Source organism: Nothobranchius furzeri, chromosome 18, assembly GCF_043380555.1.
Source record: "Nothobranchius furzeri strain GRZ-AD chromosome 18, NfurGRZ-RIMD1, whole genome shotgun sequence".
Lineage (NCBI taxonomy): Eukaryota > Metazoa > Chordata > Actinopteri > Cyprinodontiformes > Nothobranchiidae > Nothobranchius > Nothobranchius furzeri.
This window is the reverse complement of record NC_091758.1, coordinates 20,868,411-20,891,680: the sequence shown is the minus strand read 5'-3', so window position 1 is coordinate 20,891,680 and position 23,270 is coordinate 20,868,411. Positions and strand designations below refer to the sequence as shown.

Here is a 23,270-nt window from a genome sequence, read left to right as displayed (position 1 = left end):
AATACCCTGTTTTTGTATAGCCCCTTCTTAAGGTTCTACAACCCCCAAAGCGCTTCACAACAAAATCAGTCATCCACCCATTCACACACAGGTGATGATGAGCTACAATGTAGCCACAGCTGCCCTGGGGCACGCTGACAGAAGCAAGGAGCACCAGCGCCACCAGCAGGCATGGTGGGTTAAGTGTCTTGTCGAAGGACACAACAGCAGCATCCTCTGCAGAAGCTGGGATCGAACCTGCAACCCGCTCTACCTCCCGAGCTACAGCTGCCCTTTAAGTAGAAGTAAAATAATATATAAAGTGTCCTTAATCAATGTGTTAGTATGAACACATTTGTTTAAATGAAGTCAGAGACTCAGAGAATGTGTCCCACAGTAGGGATGGAGAGATTCACCGATCTGAACTGGTGGTTTGTTTATGGCGTTAACGATGCGACTGTGCTGGTCAGTGTGCTGGTCAGCTGATTGCTCATCAAAATGTATTGTCTTGGATAAAAACCACGGTTACATTGATGACTTCGTAATTTACCTGCTATGCACTCGTTGTTTTTAGGTGCATTGAAAACACCATCAGCATCTTTTAGCGGAGGCCAGGTGGTGCGTAGCTGCAGTTAGAAAAACGAACTGTTGTCGGACATATTGAAAGACGGGCTTCCCCTCTTAACCGACCAAAATAAAATAAACTTCCTGAAATGTCCATGAAATGGTCTCTGATCTTTGCAGATCTCTGCAGCAGCGCGTTCTTCCAAGCACTTTATTTCATCTGCATATCGGAAGCTTTAAACGAGGTAATCTAAGATAATTCCTTATTATTGTAACATTTCTGAGCAGAGTGACTGTCTGAAGGGTTAGGGTTGTGTGAAAGTTTCTCAATGGAATCCTCCTGCCACCTGATGGCTCCGCAGAGTTTGGAATTGAATCCAAAGGTGTGCATGCTCACTCGAGATCAGGTCCAGTCTTGAGCACCTGGTTTCTGTTTTGTACCCGCAGGTGGTTGCTGCGAGAGGCCATTGGAACTGAACCGTTTGATCTGCTGCACAATTGAGGCTCAGTTATGCCTCGGTGGGCGCAGGCATCCAGTCTGGGTGAAGCTCAGACGTGGAGTGTTTTGTTGTGTGCTGTGTTGACTTAGTGTTAATTATTTCAACAGACAAATAAAATATGTAAACATCTCTGATGAAGTGCATGTTTCATGTTGAATTTGGCGATAATCAAAAACAATAGAGTATCAAATACACCCTTCACAGAGAAAGAGAGGGAAAAGAATGGTGATGATGTTTAAAAAACAGATGTTGGCTTGTCAATTATTTCTAATGTGCTGAATCATTTTAAATCACAGCATGAATTGTACCGAATCATCATTAATGAATCATTAACAGGGATAAATTGTATTGAATCGTATTGGCAGGAAGGTTCACCGTATTGTTAATGTATCATATCGTTGGTACTTTATCGAGATACGAATCGAATCAGCCTCAGTGGTAGATATTCACATCTGTACTTCACATATATGCTCTGTAGTGACTTTTTATGACTTTCACAGACTACTAGCTGACACGTGATAATGACTGACAAGATGCAGTCCTCGGAAAAGACTGCAGGTGACGAGCCCCTGCGCGTTGGGAGGCGACGCGCTGTGCCAGAGCGTCAGTATGTGACGCCCGCCGTAAAACGGATATTTGACCGAATTGTGACCTTTTCCCTCTTGCAACTTAATCATCCCCTCACCCCCATCCTAACCTTAACCAGCTTGCGCATGCAAAGCTCTGATCGTTGATGCGCTCCAGACATCTGCGTCCTGAGCACGGCCACAGTAACATTGTCAAATTAGGTGTCACCACCTCAAAAACAAATTTAACACGCGATCGTTCATGTCGGCTCATTTCCTTTTATGTTTTCTGTCTTTTATTTGTGCCTGATGCATTTCGCTCATTGACATTATATATATATATATATATATATATATATATATATATATATATATATATATATATATATATATATATATATACATATGTATATGTCAGCAGAGGTTTCGCTGCTGTGGAGCAGAGCGCATCACCTGTTTTGTCCTCTGGTGACGCACCTCACCGATGCGGCTGGTGTGGCCGGTGCGCACTCCGCTGCTTTTTGCGGTCAATAGATCTCGAACTGCAGTTCAAAGGTAACTCATAAGGTGAATACGTAGGGAGCCAGGTAGCAGTTTTTTCTTTAGGATTGAGAGGAGATGAGGAAGATAATAAACAGACAGGACAGAAAAATAGTCAAATAAAAACAAGTTTGTTTTTGTACCTGGTGGTTGCAACAAACAGACACCATTGAATGTAATCAGAAGTGAGGAACGGAAAATGTAATTATTATTTTAATGTTTAGAGCAGCAGGAACTCTGAGAGGCTGCAGGCACATCAGTGAGTTTGTGGCCGCTGCGCAGGGGGAGGGGGGAGAGGGCTGAAGCAAGATGCAGAAACTAAAACTTGTTAAAAGAAATGTGTTTAACTTAGAAAATGTGGGCGCAATTTTAATTGTCAAAAACTCCAGCGACCCCCCCCCCCTCCCACGTGTAGCTGCACATTCCAGGGTGGCCTTTTATTGTGGGCAGTATAAGGTACACCTGTGCACTACTCATGATGTCAGATCAGCATCTTGATGTGGCACACCTGTGAGGTGGGATGGATTATCTCAGCAAAGCACAGATGCTCACTATCACACATTTAGACTGATTTGTGAACAATGTTTAAGAGAAATGGTAATATTGTGTATCTGGAATGAATTTTAGATCTTTAAGTCCATCTCATGAAAAATCGGAGCAGAAACAAAGGTGTTGCGTTTATATTTTTGTTGAGTGTACATATATATATGTATATTGGCTCAAAAACAAAAATAACAACTAGAAGTTTGGTTCAAAAAAAGAAACTTTAATACTTTTAACAGGGATTTTGTTAGCTAAATGCTGCCGTAGTGTGGGATTATGTTTGGTTTTAACCACACACTGTGGCACATTTATAATCAGCAAATCAAATTGATGAGAAAGCAGTTAATTTTTTACAGTGTTTCTCAGAGCAGGGACCTTGGTGGGATCATCGGCGTGGATTGATATTCATACAGGGTTTCTGTTATCCATCTGGAGGGCACAGGAAGCCTTGTAGCTCCGGCTTCTAGAGCTGGAACCTGCTCAAACTGGCACGTTATACTCTCTGTGGGCAACGTTAGCCAGCTCCCCTCACAAACCCAGTGACCCTGGCATTCTGCATGCACCACCAATTTGTTATACACGCACTTATTCCTGATGATGACAAGGAGACGAGAGAGGGGTGAAGGGTGGGGGACCGGGGCACTCAGCAACACATAGAGGAAACCCAAAGAGGCTGCTCAGGAGGAGGCTTTCTCTTTCAACGAGTGTGTCGGGTACTTCACTGACAAGCTGGTTTTGTCTGCAGAAAACTTGTCTTCAAAAGTTGTTCTTAGCCTCTTGAGTGTTAACATAGAGTTTGGGCTTCAGCCCAGCCGATAGTTGTGTGTACTCAGGCCGTGCTAAACACCAGGCCTGGATCATCGAATAATGCCTTTATTCTGTATGAAATCTGGATGGACGCTTAGAAATGAAAACGGACATGTCTTGTGTAAAAAAAACCCTGTGGTGATCTTAGCTGTCTTCTAATGATTTACCAAATCCTGAATCCTGACCGGGACTCATACGTTTTATCTGGTTGGCATCCGTACTCCCTATCTGACCCCATCGCTGCTCTGCTGAGCAACACAAACAACGCTGTTGAACAATGGATAACATGCCCATGTTGTTGCAGACCTCCCCATCTTAAATCATGGCTGAGTTAGAAGGAAGTCCTGGCCGAGGCTTCAACGGTGCCTCAGCCTTCTCTTTGTTAGGTTGTGGTTTGTGCGCACATGTCAACAAATCTTCTCTGGGCTTTTTTTCTACCTGCTGCTGCTCAACCCACACGTTTAGTTTTGCAACTTCCTCTGCGTGTATGGACATTTTCTTCCTGTGCTAAAGATTTATTATTGCCTGCTGTCTCAAGGTGTTCATTTGTATGTAAGAGCCAAACACCTCTTGGACCACTGCATGGATTTTAATGAAACTCACCGGAATTAACTCAGCTCAACATGGCCGCCACAGCAAAAAGCGCTGTTGATCAACAGACTCAGCAGGGTACTTTGTGCTGGGCAGCTGTGTAACCATAACAACTACATCTTTACTTGGATTAAAGGAAAGGAAATTAACACACTGTTGCCTCAAACGCACATTACAAAAAAATGAATGATTTCTCATATAAAACAGATTTTATGCTAATTTATGTCTTTATTGATGTCCAGTTTATCATATATTAACTTTATATGTATTTTTAAGACTTCTTCCTCTGGTTAATAATTTTTTGCATCCCCTTTATTATTATTACGTCGAACATTCTCACAAAACCTCACGACAAGCATATGACATCAATGTATGTTGATGGGTTTTGCAGATGCTGAGCTAAAAGTTGGCGCGCTAGCAGCTGAACATTGTTTGCAACAAATACTTGATGTGCTAACAGACAGTTTGAGAACTTTACAATATTGTGTACATAACATCATAAACAGTTTTCACAGTAAAGGAAATGATTGAAACAAATGCAAGGATTTGCTTTTCTCCATGTGGATCTAACTGTTCAGATTAAGTTCAGGTTTTGGACATTTATTCAGAGAGTTTACAGCTCTCGGGTAAGATGCCGTTGGTTTTATGATCCAGAGGCTAAACAGGGCCATGTTAATGGCCACCAGCTGTCTAATGAAGGAAAATCTAAGGTCAGGTGGTAAACAGTTGCCAAAGTAAACATGGCCCCTCTCCACTCTCATTATAACCTGGGCAGCCTCTCCAGACCTTCTGGGTTGCATCAGTTCCTCATATGACACCTGAGCACACAAGCTTCACTGATTCCAGATGATATAGCGCTCTGAATGTGAACCGGCCGACTTCCAGAGCCACCGTCTCATTTGACTTTGACTTGATCCAACACGTTTGAACAGTGATAGCGCTAACTATTGATGAATAAAAGTCCACGTTAGTTTAACTGGACAACCTATTCCATCTGCCTTATTAACAATTCAAGACGTTCATTGTGTCGCTGTCTTCTCTCTAGATGTGGAGCAAAAGGAGGACGAAGGGTGTGATGCAATCAAGACTGAGGTACGATTTCTGCACTGTTGTGTCTTTGTTCTCTGGCTGGTGTAACTCTTAAGGTTTCTATCAAAGTCTTGAGGCCTACAGCTTCCTTTTTCTGAGGCTGAATTATGTTTCCTGTCTCAAACTGTGCGTCCTCTGCTTGCCTGTGAGATCGGTGCGTTTGTAGCATACTGAACAGAGGGCTTTGTAAGTGTGGCTAAAGCACGTTTTTTGCTTCAAGTCAATAAGAATCTGGTAAGTTGGCTATTTAAGAGAATTCTGTTTGATTACGTATGGCTGGAGTTTCCTTTTATGTTGTACTGCAAGATGAGGGTCAGGTGCTGTTTAGCTCACCAAGAATAACTCAAAACCATGGAGAATTAAATGTTTTGCTTTCCCGCCAAGTTGCAGGAGTGTTCAGTTCTAATATCTTCAAACACTTTACGGTCTTTACTAAAGCGTTTGAGAATGATCCAAATTTTGGTTTTCTCAAAGTTAGCTGCTTCAGGATGTTTTCAGATGTTTAGGTCAGATATTTCTAAGGTTACTGAATATAATGACAAGCATTTTATTACTTCCAGTGGCATTTATTGACATTAATTTCATGCAAAATTTCAACAATTGCAGAGTTGTTTATCTTTTTTAAGACCTTGGTGATTCCTTCAGCCATGTTGTCAATTAATGTCTTGTTCTAATCCTTACTGATGGCTGCCTTCCTGCATAATCAATGCTTGGAGGTTTTCAGAAGGTGCAACTTTGCTTTGAGGACTGACTACTGTAATGAAAATGAACCTTTCTGGATGTTACACTATTAAGTCTCTATAGGATTATGGTCTGGTGATTTTCCTGGATATGGACCTAAAATGGTAATTTGATATTCCTCAAGTGACTTAGGCCCGGTTCACATGGGAGGATTTAAACGTCAGACAATTTTCAAAACATGAGAGATGCCACGCATGGTGATTTAATATAGGGATGTAAAAGTTTGTTTCCAAAGTGCGTGTGCTGAAGTTGCACAGCAAAGGAAACTCAAACAGATTTCACTCACAAACATTCCTAGGTCAGACGGGAAATCTTGCAAAACCTTTAGAAGTCACATTCAAATGGCAGCATGCTCGTTTGGCCTCTCGATCAGGACAAGACAATCCAACATGTCCCAGCATGCTTTTGAGTAGACCAGACTCTTAACACACCACAGACGGTAGGAATATTTGAAAATATTGTCTTTGGGAAATCATATGCATTCTTAAATGTATGAAACACTGAAAACCCGTTTTTTATTATTTCTGATTATAATCAGTCATTCTGAAATTTTAATGCAGGCTGAACATGAAAATAGTCTCCTACACCTATCTCCTGCATTAGCTTCTGATAGAAAATAGACGGTGAAACTCTAGGATAAGAAAATCCTGACAGATCTACGTCACACTGTCACCCAACATTCTTGGACTCACTCATCTTGACTCGCGACAGGGAAGGCTGTTGTTGGCTTAGCATCCAGGAAATAGGAGAGAACGTCTTAGCTAATAGAAGCTAACCATTAGCATTAGCAACTCCACCACACTGCAGAACTCCTCCAGGCTTGTGTTATTTGTGGAGATAAAACATCAAAGTTGCAGAGCAGACTGGGTCAGTGGTAGAATTGCATTGCTGTTAGCCAATCTGAGGTGAGATGTGCAAAAATCAGGAAATTAGTCTCCAAATCCTGCCGTCTGAAGCTCTCATGATGTGACAATTTTCTAGTTTCTGTGTACTGCTGCCTCTTTCCCCCAAAATACGACTTACAAGGCATTTATTCCTTCTAGAGACCACTGCAAATGTATTGATTAAACGAGTGTTTGACACCTTGAAGATTGTCAGAAGAGGAGAATTAGGTCAACAATGGACATAGTTATCCTGCTGTGTGAGCTAAGCCATACTTACCCCTTTGACTCCATGGCATGGTTCTCTATTCTGCTGGAAAAAAAAAACCTAAACTGTTCTTGGGTGGAAGGAGTTCCTCTGGGAGGGTGTTTAGGCACATTCTATATTCACATCTGTGTTCTGAGGCTAAATAGTTATGTCTCCCGGTTCACACGGCAGGATTTATAAAGTATCAGATAGTTTTTGAAACATGAGAAACCACACGGTGATATCCAAAATCACAAATGTACTAGTTTTGGGAAAAATTGCGTCATAAAATGTGACTTTGAAATAAACAAACATGGCACAGGAGGAGCATGCTGGGCGCTTACGTCACCTTGCTCTCTGAATGGCTACGCGTCGCTTTCAACATGCAGGACACCAGTTTGTCATTGAGATTACAGCAAGACAATCCAGCATGTTTGAAAGCCCAGATTTATAATCAGAGCAGCCCCAACAACATTCCAAACACACCAGAGCTCTCGTGACACACCACACAAGGTAGGATTATCTGATAAGAATATCTTTAGAGCCATTACAGCTAAATCTGCATGGGGTTGGTCAAAAATGTACATGATTATCTTGCTGTGCGAACCAGGTTTTAGCTGAGAAGCAACCTCACACATGAATGCTCTCAGGATGTTTTACTGTTGGTAGGACAAAGGACAGATCAAAGAACCTTTTTGGCTTTTTACTTTCCAGATAGTTTTTTTTCTGGACTTCCCTTAAGAAACATAAAGTGTATTCATCAGAGAAAACGACTGGACCTTTAGCAGAGTCTGTCCCTGATGTATTCTTTACCAGAAATTATACTTTAGCCTCCCTTCCTGGCCATTCTCCAACAGTGTTTACCTCACTGTGCTGAGGATGGACTCACGCCTCCCTGCCGACATTACTGAGCAAGTTGCACTGGTGGAGCCTTAAGATGTCTTCACAAAAACTGATGCAGAAAACTTTGTGATTATTAATATTTGTGTCATTCTCAAACCTTTGACCTTAACTGTGCATTCTACAAACTAAAGCCAGTTAACCCAGCCTATAAATACAGTAAACTGCTTATATCTTTGATATTATAAATAGCCTAAAAAGTTAAGAAGAGGAAAAGATCTTTTCTATAGCACCTCTAAAGATAAAAATCACGAGGTGCCTCACAAAAACAAAATATGTAAAATATAAAAAAATATTAAGAAAATGATTAAAAATATATTTAAAAGTAGCAAAAATATGTAAAGAAAGAGAGAGAGAGAGAGTGAATAAGAAAGAGGGAAATCAGTGGATCCTGAGGAAGGTGGAATAGGTGGGGAGAGCATAACAAGGAGAGGGTGAAGAAGGTCATACAAAAGCCAGCTTGAACAAGTGAGTCTTCAGCTGCTTTTTAAAGGAGACCACTGAGTCCACTGATCTCAGGCTCAGGGGGAGAGAGTTCCAGAGTCTGTGGGCCACAGCAGCAAATGATCTGTCACCTTTGGTCTTTAGACTAGACTAGAATTAAATGCTGAAAGAAGACACTAATGGATGACTAAGTTAAACAGAACTGGACCAAGGGAACAGAACTCAAAAATAGAAAACATAAGTACAACTAAACTAGATTCATGGGAGAATAACCTAAACCATGAAGAGGGAATGACTGAAGAAAATACACAACTAAATAAGAAATCTATCAGGACTGGGGTAGATAAGTGGCTAAAGGTGACTGAGGCTTGGGATGAATGAATGAATGAATCTAAGAAACAGGAAACAAGGAAACCCAGAAAAGGATACCATTGAGTCCACTGATCTCAGGCTCAGGGGAAGAGAGGTCCAGAGTCTGGGGGCCACAGCAGCAAATGATCTGTCACCTTTGGTCTTTAGCCTGGTGCTCTGCACAACCAGTAGGCTTTGATCACTGGACCTCAGGGACCTGCTGGGGGTGTAGGGACTAAGAAGATCACCAATGTAAGATGGTGCTTGTCCATGTAAGGCCCTATAGACCAGAACCAGGATCTTGAAATGAACCCTGAAGTTGACTGGCAGCCAATGAAGCTGGAGGAGAAGCGGGGTGATGTGGGTGTGTTTGGAGGACTTGGTCAGAAGCCGAGCACAGGCATTCTGAACCACCTGTAGACAGTTCAGGGAGGTTCTGCTCAGACACGTGAAAAGAGAGTTACAGTAGTCTAAGCGTGAGGAGATGAAGGTGTGGATAACTGTCTCAAGTTCAGAGTGGGACAGAATGGGACTCAGCTTAGCAATGTTCCTGAGATGGAAGAAGAAAGAGCGAACAAGAGAACTGACATGAGGATCCAGGGTGAGAGCTGGGTCAAAGGTCACGCCAAGATTCCTGACAGAGGGTTTGGTGTGAGAAGCAAGCTGACCAAGAGAGTCTCTGACTTTGGGAACCAGCTTGTCTGGGACACAGATGAGGATCTCAGTCTTCTCTTCATTCAGCTGTAGAAAGCTCCCAGCCATCCAGGTTTCAATAGAGTCTAAGCAGGTGTGTAACAGCTGCAGCTTAGACATCTCATGGGGCTTAAAGGAGATGTACAGTTGGATGTCATCTGCATAAAGATGGTTGGATATTTCTTTAAAGAAGCTCAGGATGTGCGGAAGAGGAAGCAGATAGATAATGAAGAGTAGAGGCCCTAGGACAGAACCTTATGGGACACCATGGGTAAGAGAGGTGGTGGAGGACCTAAACTTGGAGACGGTCACAGAGAAGGAGTGCTCAGAAAGATAAGAGGAGAACCACTCCAGAGCAGTTCCTGATAGGCCGACCCAGCCTCTCCAGTAGCAGGTGATGGTCAACAGTGTCAAAGGCTGCAGTCAGGTCCAGCAGGACCAGAACAGAACAGTCCCCTGCAACACTGTGAGTCAGAAGGTCATTAGAGACCCTAAGAAGAGCTGCTTCAGTAGAATGAGCTCTATGAAAACCTGACTGGAAGCTCTCATAGATGTTATGTTCATTAAGAGCAGCTGTGAGTTGTTTAGCCACAACCTTTTTCAAGATCTTGGAGATGAACGGAAGTTTAGAGACAGGTCTGAAGCTGCTATGGAGAGAGGGGTCAAGACTCGGTTTTTTAAGAAGCGGGTGGATTACAGCATTCTTAAAGTAAGCAGGGACCTGACCAGGAACCAGAGAAGCATTAATTATAGAAAGCACACTGGGACCGATGGACTGAAAAGCACTTTTAAACAAAGATGAGGGTAAGATGTCGAGAGGGCATGCAGAGGTCTTCATAGAGTTAACTGGTTTGGTTAGCTCAGGACCCATTTGGTGCTCTGGGAGTTATTTTATTAAATACAATAAATAAACATGTGGATCATTTCTGAGCTGCACATGTGGTGTTAAAATGGCACAAAAACTGCAATAAAATGGAAAATGACCAAAGGACAGAAGGCGCAATCTGTAAGTGATAATAGACAGGAATTTAATAACAGCAAAAACTGCCATCTTGGCACAAAAAAGACCAAGGACTAAGACTGCTGGGTTGAGCAAAGTATACTAAGGATAGTATTTATAGAAAAACACAAGGGTAACGCAATGACTGAATACACAAAGGGAGTGATTATGTAAACATAAAGTGACTCGAGAGAGGTGGGGACACTCTGGACAGGTCTTCAGTCAATCATGGATACACAAAGATTAACAATCAGTCCCACACTTTCCCCTAGAGAACATTTAGTGCCTCCAGTCAATCTAACATGTGTGTTGTTGGTCTGTGGGGGGAAACCGGAGTACTTGAGTATAACCATTAGAACCCATCACTCATGCATGAGAAGAACATACTAACTTCACGAAGGCTGCAGCCACAGTTCAAACCTGATACTGTGTAGCTGCTAGTCAATAGTGCTACTAACTGTGCAAACCAGAGGGTTCATGTTAAAATAATGGAATCATTTATGAGAGAAGAGAAAGGCCATTAACTAAAAACCAACAGAAACTTTAACAAACCATGGATGCAGGGAAGATTAGGGTCTGTGGATGACCTCTTATCCTGGAACTTTTATTGGTTTCCTTATTGGATAAATTTGCTGTACAAATACTCATCAATACTTTTACTGTACATTGAGTCAAAATGCATGAAGTCTTAAATGAAAATCTTCTGTCAGACTCTTCTTAACACGAACCCAAACAAAACATGATGCAACCTAAACTGTAGTTATTTTATAGTTTTAATACAGTTATGTGAAGAAATAGAATATTATTGTTGTCATTTTTGTATAAAGTGAGATTAAGTCTTTTTGAATCTCTACTTTCATCTTTGGCACATTTTTCACTATTGAGAGCATCTCTACAGCCTGCATCACTTGTTGCTAAGGCAACCAGACTGTTACTGGGCATCTCTACAACAAGTGGTAAGAATGTCTTAACAATCTCAAAGTCTTGTTCTCTGGCTTGAAGACCATAAAGTAAGAATAAATTCCCATGATTTCTTTCACTTTATATATGGGCAGTTATTCTAAGAGAATGGCTGCAGAAAGCCTCAAATGTCCAACAGCTCCTCTCCACAGGCAGTAAAACTCTTACTACCATGTACAGTATTTTCTTTTTCAACATATACCACCATTTATTCAAAGTATTTACAGTATCTACTTCTTGGACACAGCTAATTGCAGTTTATAATCATATGGCATCATTATTATCTTTAATAAATACATTTTTCCATTTTATTTTTTAAATTTGACTATAGTTTTACATTTAAATTGGGTAGTTTAGTTTGCATTCCGTCTTTTTAAACATGATAATTTAAACTTGATTAATAGTACAAAACAAACGTGATGTGGAAGGCTGATGTTAGTCTGACATCTTCACAAACGATTTTAAAAAGATATACTAATGTCAAATTGGCCAGATGCTCGCTGTGGCGTGTTCGAGCAGTTTATTAAACGTGAGTGTGAACCGTTTTAACGTCATCATTACTGGGTCTGGGTTCTCGCGCGCACTTCCGCGCACGCACGGAGACGACGGTGGTGCCACGAGACAGCAGCGAAAGTAACTCGCGGAGAAGGGTAAGAGCAAAAGCAATTCTTCACTTTTAACATGATTTTAAGGTTACAACGCAAAGTGTTAACGCTTCATTCGTAATTACTCCAAAATAATTACATATTTCGTCATTTTATAGTTATTAGTGGCACAATAGTCACCACGCCGTAATTATAGTTTACCACGTGACTTCTTAACTCAAGAGATTGGCTTTGTTAAACTGAAACTGCATCAGTGACACGTTTTAAAACGAAACCTGCAGCAGAAACGTTTTACAATTAAAAAGGGCAAATTCATGACGACTCTGTAAAAAATAAAAATAAAAGAAAACTAAGAAATATATATATTTATATATAATTCCAATAAATATTTTATTCCATGTCTCAAAAGCGTTAAACACCAATCACCAAAGATTGAAACTTTGAAGTAAATATTACTATTTCTTAAATAGTTGCATTGGAGTGTTGAGGTCTGCAAGCTGTGGCTCTGGGGCTACACGTAGTTCTTCAATCCTCCTGAAAGTGGCTCCTTTCAACTTTGAACTAAAACCAACATGAGTGGTGATTTCTTTTTAAATGATGACAGGGCCATTTTTGTTCCAGTAATTTCTTGCACTGTGTGCATGGAATTCCTGCAGCATACTGACACTAATAATACAACGTGAGGTTGTCTGTGTAAACTCAGTTACCATATGTTTTAAATCATAATTAAGAACACATTCCCATTATTTTACTAGAATGAACTTGAAAATCTAAACGCTAGGTTTTACCAGAACATGGATAATTTGTATTATTGAACATAAACATGTATATTAGTGCTTAAATGCCAACAGATGTAGATGCAGGGTCTCAACATAAAATATAACATTTCACTAAAACACAAATGTTAATCTGTATTGCTGTAGTTCAGTGTTGATTGTTTTTTTGTTAATCATTTAATTATTTACTATTTCTGGGGCTTTTATAGATCTGAACTAACATTTGCTGACACTACCTGTTGGTATTTACTAGGTTACGTTAAAAACATACTCAAAAATAAAAACAATGGATTTTATGTCTCATAGTACTTGTCAAGTCCTGCACTCTTTTGTGCCTTCCCACTTAAGAGGGATAAACATCCACCCAGAGTTGAGGAACTGGATTTCACTCAGAGACTGAAACGATGCTTTACTTTTTGCTTACAGTCTGTCCTCGCACTTACCCCCAAATTCCACTACCTCCGCTCCGCTCCGACACGAACGCCGGAGCAAAATCGGTCCCGTTGTAGTCAATCAGAGCAATTCCACTACTGCGGCCGTGCTCCGGCAGTGCGGCGCCGTGCGCCGCCCTCTGTTCCGGCGTCCGGCAAAAATAGAATCGATCCTATTTTTGCCGGACGCCGGAGCACCTCCGCAGTAGTTGGACAGAAATCACAACCGCCCAACAGGAAAAGGAGCAAGCACCACTTCCGTTTTTCACAATAAATCGATAAACAAAAGGGTTTTTTGTTTCATATGCACAGGTTTAACAACTTTTAATAACTATCAATGGCGGCTGAAGTTTAAATGCACAAAAGTAAGCCAAAATACAGTTTCCACTGTCAAAGTAGTCACACTTTGTTGATCCAAACATTGCTGATCTCTCAACACAAATGATGGGCAGATTAAACAGTTCATTTCGATGCTTCTCCCACAAAACGGGTGTTTGGATCTAACTTCCGCGTTTATTGCTCGGACTGTATCGCAAGATCTCGAAAATCCCGCGCATGCTTGTTTGCCCCCCTCAGGTCTCCGCACCAGAGCGGAGCCGTTGTAGAGCGGGTAGCAGTAAAAATTGAGTTCGGAAGCGAGCGGCTGCGGAAGGCGGGGGCGGACCGGGGCGGAGCGGAGCGGAGTGGAGGTAGTGGAATTTGGGGGTTAGCCCCGAAAGGAGACAAGGTTTAATTTCAAAGCCTCCTGCTTTTAAGGTAAGTTTCACATTTGCAGTGATAACTTTAAATGGTAAATGGCCTTTATTTGATATAGCGCCTTCTAGAGTCCTGGGACCCCCCAAGGCGCTTTACAATACAATCAGTCATTCACCCATTCACACATATTCACATGCTGATGGTGATAAGCTACGATGTAGCCACAGCTGCCCTGGGGCACACTGACAGAGGCGAGGCTGCCAAGCACAGGCGCCACCGGTCCTTCTGACCACCACCAGCAGGCAAGGTGGGTTAAGTGTCTTGCCCAAGGACACGACAGCAACAAACTTGAGCGGGGCTCGAACCTGCAACCTTCCGATTACGGGGCAAGCACTTAACTCCTGTGCCACCGTCGCCCCGTTTAAGTTGGTCAAGGCTATTGTGTGATGTGAGAATATCATCAACATAGCTGTCATACTGAAGAACATCCTGCTCCTCATCCAAATGAGCAAAAGCTGGGAGTCTTGCAGTTTCGCGCATTGCTAATTGGGCAATGCACCCTGCTAGCTTGTCCTCGATGTTTACTCTTGTGACTGCATATTCTCCAAGATTTTCCTCCTCTGATTCTCGCCACAGAAATCTATGAAGATGCATCTCTGTCTTCCAACCAGACTGAATTATACATTTTCCTTACATCACCCAGGGCAGCATATTTCCCGTCCCTGAATCGGAGGAGAACAGCACGGATTTGGTTAAGGACATCTGGGCCTTTAAAGAGAAGTTCATTTAAGCTTACACCTCTCTGACTCCTGTTCCACACCAGTCTTACTGGTGTTGTCACAGAGTGTGGGTTTAAAGCTATGCGGTGACTTACATACCAGACCAGCCCATTCCAGTTTAAAAGTGCATCTGTGGATAACTTTATTGCAGCTCCCCGATCAATCATCTCATGAATTTGAGCAGCATATGCAACTTTTCATTCTGGTTCCTTGGCAAGCTGTTTTTCGGTCCAAAAGAATGTTGCTTGGACTCCTTTTTTGTTATTTGGCAAAGAGGTTGGATCCTCAATCCAAGGATATTTAGCATGCCAGTGAGGTTCTTTGCTATGGCTGTCCTTCATGATGTAAGTGAGACGCCCTCTTATGACTTCCAGTTCTCTTTCCTCGGCCAAAGTCATTTCTTTGCTGCCTGGTTGGCAGCTTCCACAGCAGCAACCACAGCTCCAATACTATCCCATCTCCATCAGTCCAAGAAATGCTTACTTGTAACTGATGTGTTTGTTTTATGAAAGGAAGTATCTTGACTGCTTGATACCTGTTTTGTCATGGAGGTGTTTAATTCTTCATATCGAAGAGCAGCGGTCCTCATCGACCTTGCAAAATGTGTCTTTGACATGTGGGCTGAGAAAACACACTCCTCAAATAATGCAGGGTGTGTCCTTTGATCTCACAAACTCTTCTAGTGGCATGTCTGGGAAGAACTTTTTAGTTGCTCTGGGGAAACATGCTTGTGAGTATGTGGTATGCTATCAAGTCCATAGCCAGGGTGTCCGCGGGGTTTTAAAAAGTATTAAAAAGTGATAAATAAAAATAGTCAAATTTAAGGCCATTAAAAGTGTTAAATTTGGTCTCAGAGGTATTATTTTTTCCAAGTTAGGTATTATTTTTTTCAGACTATCAGGTGTCGTATTCTGAACATCGACATAGAAATATATTCCGAATGAAATGTTTTGAACGATTATAAAAATAAAACAAGCCGATTATTTGCTCCTCCCACTTGAGCTGCCCTGAGTTACAAATGAAGCGCTCCGTTGCCAACTTAGCGACTTTGACGCTATTTCCAACAGCTTTTCAGACCCCCTTCTTGACTTTTTAAATCTTAAAAGTACCTAGCGAACACCTCAGAAACATCTCTGGTAACCCTTAGCTACTTTCTGGATAACTATCGTCGACATTTCCTGCTGCAGGTTAGCTAAACACTCCGCCTGCGCTCCGGACCGTTCTTCAGGACATTAGGAAAGGGAATGATGTAGTGATGTGTCAGTCGCTAATGAAACGGCTCTCGGAGCCGGCTCCCTGTTGGAGTAACCAGAGTGAGTGACACACACCGTACCTGCGGGCTCCTGAGCCACTAAAAACGGCTAAGTGTGCGCGTGCGGCGCGCTAAACACACATGCAGCTTGCCCCGATTGCTGTGAGACCGGGTTGGGGGGTGGGGGTGCAGCTGTGGTTGGGACAATTATTACATTAACTGATGGACTTGTAAATAAATAGTTTATAAATAAGGTAGAAATAAGTTCCTCACGCTGATAACTAATAACTAATCTCTCTGAGGACACGGTGCTAGTGCACTCTCCTACAGCACCTTGACATGACTCAATAAATGTTATGCAACATTTTGTGAACATCAATTTATTTGCATTTATTTGTTATGAATGCCACTGTATAATTCTTGCTGTCAGTATTTGCAAGATATTGGTATTTGGGTCTGTACGGGTTAGACTTAAATGAGTTAAACCAAGGTCTACAGCCCTTGGGTCATAAACTATGAGCTATAAGTATATTGGTCTTTTTATACTGGGAATCAGGAGTTCTTTTAGTGATCATCTTGTTTCTTGTTTATTTTTGCCCTGATTGTGCCCTGAGCAGTTTTATGACTGAATAAAAATAAATTAAAAAAATCTACATAAATTGAAAAATCGTCTTAAATAATCGAGATCTCAATTTCAGTCACAATAGTCGTGATTATTGTTTTTGCCATAATTGAGCAGCCCTACTTTAGCATATCCGGTCACATTATGATGACGTCATATTCAGTGGTCGTTCTGCATCATTTCAGGCCCCGTGGTCAACTGTCTGAACCGCTGAAAAGAAGTGCCTGGCATATTTTCTAAGTAAAATAAATATGCGCAATACGTTGTCAACATCAGTGAGTCTCTAAGTCTATGCTTTTTGTATGTTATATATGTTAAAATATGTGTAAATAGGTCGCTGATTAACACTTGCAATTTAGTGTTGTGACGGTTTTAAAAAAATTCTGAAGGTAGTAAAAAAAGTATTAAAAAGTAGTAAATTTTACTTAAGGATTGCTGTATATACCCTGATAGCATGTCATTTGATGATATGAAACTTAGGGCTGTCACGATTGAGGAATTCCCCCTGCGGTGAGTCAGGGCAGCTCAATATTGCGATATGCGATATTATTGCACCCCGTTTTTATTTATGTACTTAGCAAATTTGTTTGTTAATTACTAAACTCATGGCAATATTTCCTTTGAAACATTGTGCTTACACATTTAAAAAAATGTTAGAAAAAAATACATGGCCATTTTTAACACTTTATTGAATGCAGATCAAAGGGCAGTAACGGTATTCTCTGACTGAACTTAAAAACAACATTCAGGAGGTTTAACTTTGAAATGCAAATTTGGCTGCAACATCTAACGGAAATAAAAAAAGTGCCCTACTATCTCCTCGATCAGCGCAGACTTTACCTCTCAGCATGCGCTGTTGCGAGATTTAATCAAGTGTGGTAATTGCGGTGGCACGTCATGCAGCGCGGTGGGTTTCTTAATATCGCGATATATTGTTCTTTCGATTATTGCGACAGCCCTAATGAAACTGCCTTTAGAGGTTTTCACACTGATCTTTAGGAGATATCGTTTCGTCTCCACTTGAGTCTTCATGCCTCCAACTCCATGAATGACAAGTGTGATTTCCTCACTTCTGAGATTCAACTTCTGAGCAGCCTTGTGGGTTATATAATTTGTATCAGATGCTAGATCAATGAGTGCACCAATTTTTTGCCCAGCATTAGCTGTAACTTCTAGGAGCATCATGATCACTGGCAATTCTTGCAACCCACTTGCCGTCAAGAGGTCTGATTGGTCTGTCAAGGTACTGAGAGCTCTAGATGCAGAATTGGAAAATACATCTCTGCATTGTTTCTCAAATTCAGGTGAAAGTTTCTTCAGGAACTCTTCTTGCTCACATGTGTAATTCCTTATGCTTTCATCTTCCTTTTTATGCTCTCTTCTCCATCTTTGACCCACATCATTTTTTTTCACCTCTGCAGTGTTTCCCCTAGGAATTTTTCTTTTTTGAGAAATTATGACAAGTCTCTAAATAAAGTAAAATGTTCTAGTGCAGAGTGGAGCCAACCCATAGAAGCACTGATTTGATCTCATTTCAGAGAAAAATAGAACAGGTTAGATGCACCTAATAAATAAAATTACTAACAAACTCAGGAATCTGTTGCTTCACTGTTCTGGTGCTGAAAATATCACTAATGCGGATCAAAGGAGATACACAGGTGAATGCACCTCTTATATATTATTTGGAGACTACATTTACTGCAGCTGGTGGAGGCAGAGATTTTTTCTATTGATACACGGAATTTACAGAATCATTTTAAATGTTAATAGGGGAAGACTGCAGGAGGGAGTGGTAAAATACAGGGGGTCCCCAGCAAAAACAAGAAACTTTACGAGTCTGATGAAACCCGCTGGTTTTCCATCAGGCAGTCACGGGGCAGCTCCAACGACCCAGTGGCTGTGCTGGTTCAATGTTATCGAGCTCAGTCCGGCTCGGCCGTGAACGAGCCGAGGCAACGTCGTGCTCTGCTTCAGAAGAAGCGTCCAACGTGTTTTTACGCTTTCTCCAAGACATGTCACGTTGCGCGCTAACATGTCAATAGTGCAGCGTAGCCTGCTGGAGGTTTTAAGGGTTCAGATGAAAACACCCGACCTCTCACGCTGCTCACACATCGATCTTAAGTTGTCGCTATTGCGCTCACGCCGTAATACAGTATTAGATGCGGTTAAAGTCAGACATGAAAAAATAAATAAATTTTACATGAATAAGTGATGCTTATCCTGGTGGGGGGAGGAAACCCTGTCATGACCGTCAACACTCATTTATCTTAATGCTATTGAAACATGTAAACCAAAAAGCATTATATCCACTGCTACCTTTCTAATTTTAAACTCAGTAACTTATGCTGTAACTTCACCTTGCCCTGCCTGCTCCTTGCTGCCCACCGGCTGTGATCACAAGCGACAACATAGTAGTTCCCGCTGCTTCTTCGGGAAACAGCGCAAAAAAGAAACTTGGGATCTTGTAGGCGTGGCGGTGGGATTTCAGCCGTGGCGGGCCGCCACGGCTACGCCTATGTAAGGGAAACCCTGCCTCTGTCTTAGGGCACAGATAGTAGTGATGATCAGGGTTTTTCCCATCTTTAAACTCTGGCTTCTGCATAAGTAGTCAGGCTTGCAGTATTGGCTGTCATCATGGACTTCCAGACACCTTTTGCATGCTCCCAATTTACTTACTGCAGCTTTTCTTTCTGACAGTTTTAATGTATGGAATTGCTTGCAGAAATAACGTTTTCTTTTGTGGCCTCCATCCCCACAAACCACACAACCTGGCATGTAATTGTTGGTTGACCTTTTCCGGGTGTATTTCAGATCAGGTCTGGTGTCCTTTCTGGCCGGCTCTTCATCCCGCAGTTGCTCTCGTATATGCTTTCTTGCCCTTTGAGACCACAGTGTTGTCAGCTGCATAGATTAGCCACTCTTTTTTAAGCAGTTCTGGAAGCTTACTTTCTAAGGACTTAGTTACAAGAGGGTTTCTGATGGCACCTGTGTTCCCAAGGTCTTTCAAGTTTCGGAGTGCTTTCTCTACAGTTTGAATTAATTCCACAATTTTCCTTGGCTGATGACCTTTAACTGCTGGCAATCTTTGCAGTTCTTCCACTATTTCAATGGCAATGGATGCTTCATTTCCAAACTGGTTCGCTAAGATACAAAAGATGTCTTCTGCAGTATTGTACATGGTGAGACGAAGTTCTCCTATAACCTTGTCCTCAATGCTGATCAGTAACTGGAACTTTTTCACCTCTTTGGACCCAGTTGGTTCTCCTTGTTGCTGTAGAGCTTCCCAATCCTTTTTCCACCTATGGAAGTCACGTTTGTTTCCAGAAAATTAGGGAAGAGATGTTGGTTTCAATTTTATAACTGGGACAAGATAATTAGGCATTGCATTTGTCAGACTTTGTTTCTCAGTATGATCTTTTGTTCTTGTTTGGATGAAATCTGCTTTTCTTGAAACCAGTCTAGGGATGTGGAGTTCAAGCTTTTGGAGATGACTCTGCAGGTCCTTCTGCTCTTCAGGAGGAATCCCATCTTTTCCATCTCCTATGAACCTCCCTTACTGTCCTCATCAAATATTTCAGGTGATTGAGGGTGAACTCATATGCTTCGTGCTTTGTATCAGGCTGTACATCAGCTGCATGCTCGCACTCTGTCTATGCTGCTTGCAAAGCTGTGGACACTTCAGTGATTCCAAAGTTTTCCCAAAGAGTACTCTGGATCAGACTTTTAACTTCATTCAGTTTCTTCTCGCATTCATTTGTAGTATTTTCCAAATCATCTTGCTGCTGCTGTGTTAATGACACGTCTTTATCTCTGACCAACTCCTACTCTAGAAGGAGAGCAGCTTCTAGATCTTCATTTGCTGCCATGACCTTCTCAGCCTCTGATGTGAGTTTGTCAAAACTATCTTTAAGCGTCTCCTCGGTCATATCCTTGTATGTCCGCATTATGGGCTCGACACACGGGAGGCGACATCGCCTCTCCTCCATTCATTTTCAATGAGACATGCGCAACAAAGCGATAATCGCTGGTCTCCCTCCTACCAAGCGAAACGCGAAAAACGTGCGTGTGAAATTTTGCGCTCGTGCACGTGTCGTACACAGGCGACCCAGCGACGCGATCCCAGAAAGTTGAAACATTTTCAACTTTTCATCGCTGTCGCTCGGACGAGGACCAATCAACGGAGGTTTCATTCACTGACCAATGAGCGGACAGGATGCTCCGTACACCTCCGAGCAAACATGAAGGAGAAGTTGATTATTATTATGTTTTATATAGTAAAATCACAAGTAAGATTTCACATAACTCTAACAGCACCTTGTGAAACATCATATCTACCACCTTTATTAACTCTGAACCGCTTAAATAACCTTAATTCCCTCCAACCTGACACAGCCAAGCAAAACAACGGAAGTTTCGATTTCGCCATGGAACAGAACGCGTAGACGGCTTTGCCGCTGGCTCGGATCGCCTCCCGTGTGTCAGGTAATAAAAGCGACAGCGACAAATTTCGCTGATCGCTGTCGTTTGTCGCCTCCCGTGTGTCGAGCCCATTATGCTGTTGACCCAGCGAGTGAAAGATCTTTTGGTTGTTGTTCTGTCTGCCTTCAGTTGCTCAAGTGACTTCTCTTGGTCAGATATTTTGCACAGTCAGATCCTTTCCTTTCTCCAGCTGGTTTTTCACTGTCAAGTCCTGCACTCTTGTGCCTTCCCACTTGAGAGGGATAAACATCCACCCAGAGTTGAGGAACTGGATTTCACTCAGAGACTGAAACGATGCTTTACTTTTTGCTGTTGTGTTTATTTTCCAGCATGTCAGCTCGGGTCAGGTCAGGCGAAAAACCTTCAAACAAGCAAACATATACCCTTATATTAGTTTTGCATCATTATTTTTAGCATTAACTTTATACAGCGTTAACAAACATCATATAATTGAAATCTAATCACAGAACCCAAAAAAATGGACAAACCATTTTGGGAGCAGATTGATCACCACAAACAATTTGCTAAGAGCATTTTCTGATTCTATAAATACAGAAAAAGAGTAATTATCTTATCTCACTACTTGGCAAATAACCACAATGCTATGGTGAAACCAAACAAATCACCCAGAATCTCAATTGTTTGGGCCACGCCTAGGCAAACAAACAAACAGGTCAGCAGTTCCTTATTTAACCAGCAGCAAAGTCCATACACAACCAGCATATGTTATAAATTCATCTTACCGGCTGCCTCTCTGATATTGCTAGATGTATTTAGTTCTGAACAGACTTTCTGAATGACTGAGTCAGAACACCATGCTCTCTGGTAAAGTTACCTTTCAGAGGGTGGTGCGTCACCTTTATTGTCCCTTCTGCTGAAGATGGTTCCTACTCTGAAAAAAATCCAAGCTTGACTTGACAGTACAGGTTAGTTGTTTTTATTAATGTATGTTTGCTGTTAGAATATGTGGGAAAAGTTAAAGGTGTGTCTTGGTCATTGTGTGTTTATTCTAACTTTGTTCCTAAAACAGCTAACACTCATGCTTTTCTTCAGCTCTAAACCTACTGTGTCTTTGCAGGACAGGAAGCCACCTAAGACCCATTAAACCTAGTGGTTTTCTTGCTTTTGACACTGTGATAACATGGTACCTAATTGTGTATAGATTTGAAATATCAAATACACTTGGGAGCTTTTCATGCCAGTTTGTACCAGTGGACTTGAGATTGTTGGCAGAGTGTTTTGGGACCTCCCTTTACAAAATTAATCATCACTTTTCTGAAAGTTGAACATAAGCTCAACCTCAGATCACTCACACTTTTGCTACAGATTTGTGTGCCCTTTGATAGGAATAGCTCAGAGGAAGATTCAAAATCAAGTAGCTAACGTTTGTTTTTAATACCTTAAACAGGGAGGTCGAGGCAGGCAACGAGGGGGAGTTGGTTGGGAGATCAGCCTTCGACAAAGGCCCATGCCCAGAGTAACCTTCCAGGCTGGTGACCCATATTACATTAGCAAGCGGACCAGAGAGGAGTGGATGGCCAAGTGGAAGATGGAGGTGAGTACCCCAAGTCTGTCCCAGCCACCATAGCCCACAGAATGAGTGACAGGTGCTGACTAAAGGTGTTTGGGTCAAATTCAGAGCTCCTGGTTGGGTCATGACCAAGTGTATTTGATGGGTCATTTGATATCTCATGAAGGTACCATTTATTTCAGTGGAATTTCCTCACTGCTTTTCCTGGCTTTGTTCTCGTCTTTCCTATGAGCAGGAGAGAAATCGCAAACATCTGTGTGCAACATCTGTTTCTTGCTTTAACATCATTCTGCTTCCTTGACAAAAGTGTTAAATTTGGATTTCATTTGTTCTCACTAACTTTGATGTTTTGTATCCAGGGTTCAGTGAATTCATATAAAAGTTGTTGTTCTTTGCTTTAAGTCGTTACACAAGCTCGGTATTTTTATAGGACATGAAAATCAAGACAAGTCCCTTAGCATAACTAATACTAAGGACTTTGTTCTTTTCATGCTTGTACTTTATAGTTTTCTATTTTTAATATCCTGTAAGTTATACCTCGTTACGCATGTTTCCACTACTGAAACTTCAGGGTAATTTTACTCATACTTCCTGACACTTGCATGTCCACTTCACCGGGCCGGTCAAACAGGTCATTTTCAGGAACATTTGGAGTCCCTAAACAGGGGAAGCTACTCAAAATGACCCGGTGGAGTAGCTGAGC

The 23,270-nt window shown here is 41.7% G+C and overlaps 1 protein-coding gene across 8 annotated transcripts in view; it reads left to right on the top strand.

Moving 5' to 3' along the window:
• The window catches only part of dnmt3ab (DNA (cytosine-5-)-methyltransferase 3 alpha b), an 87,883-nt gene that overhangs the window by 16,046 nt on the left and 48,567 nt on the right, over positions 1-23,270 (top strand). For 3 of the 8 annotated variants that reach the window (XM_015969559.3, XM_015969558.3, XM_070547071.1), the window contains 2 exons: positions 5,136-5,182; positions 22,445-22,591. In XM_015969559.3, coding sequence (XP_015825045.3) covers positions 5,136-5,182; positions 22,445-22,591 — 194 coding nt within the window. The other 5 variants (XM_054741754.2, XM_070547072.1, XM_054741753.2 and 2 more) reach the window with 5 other exon arrangements.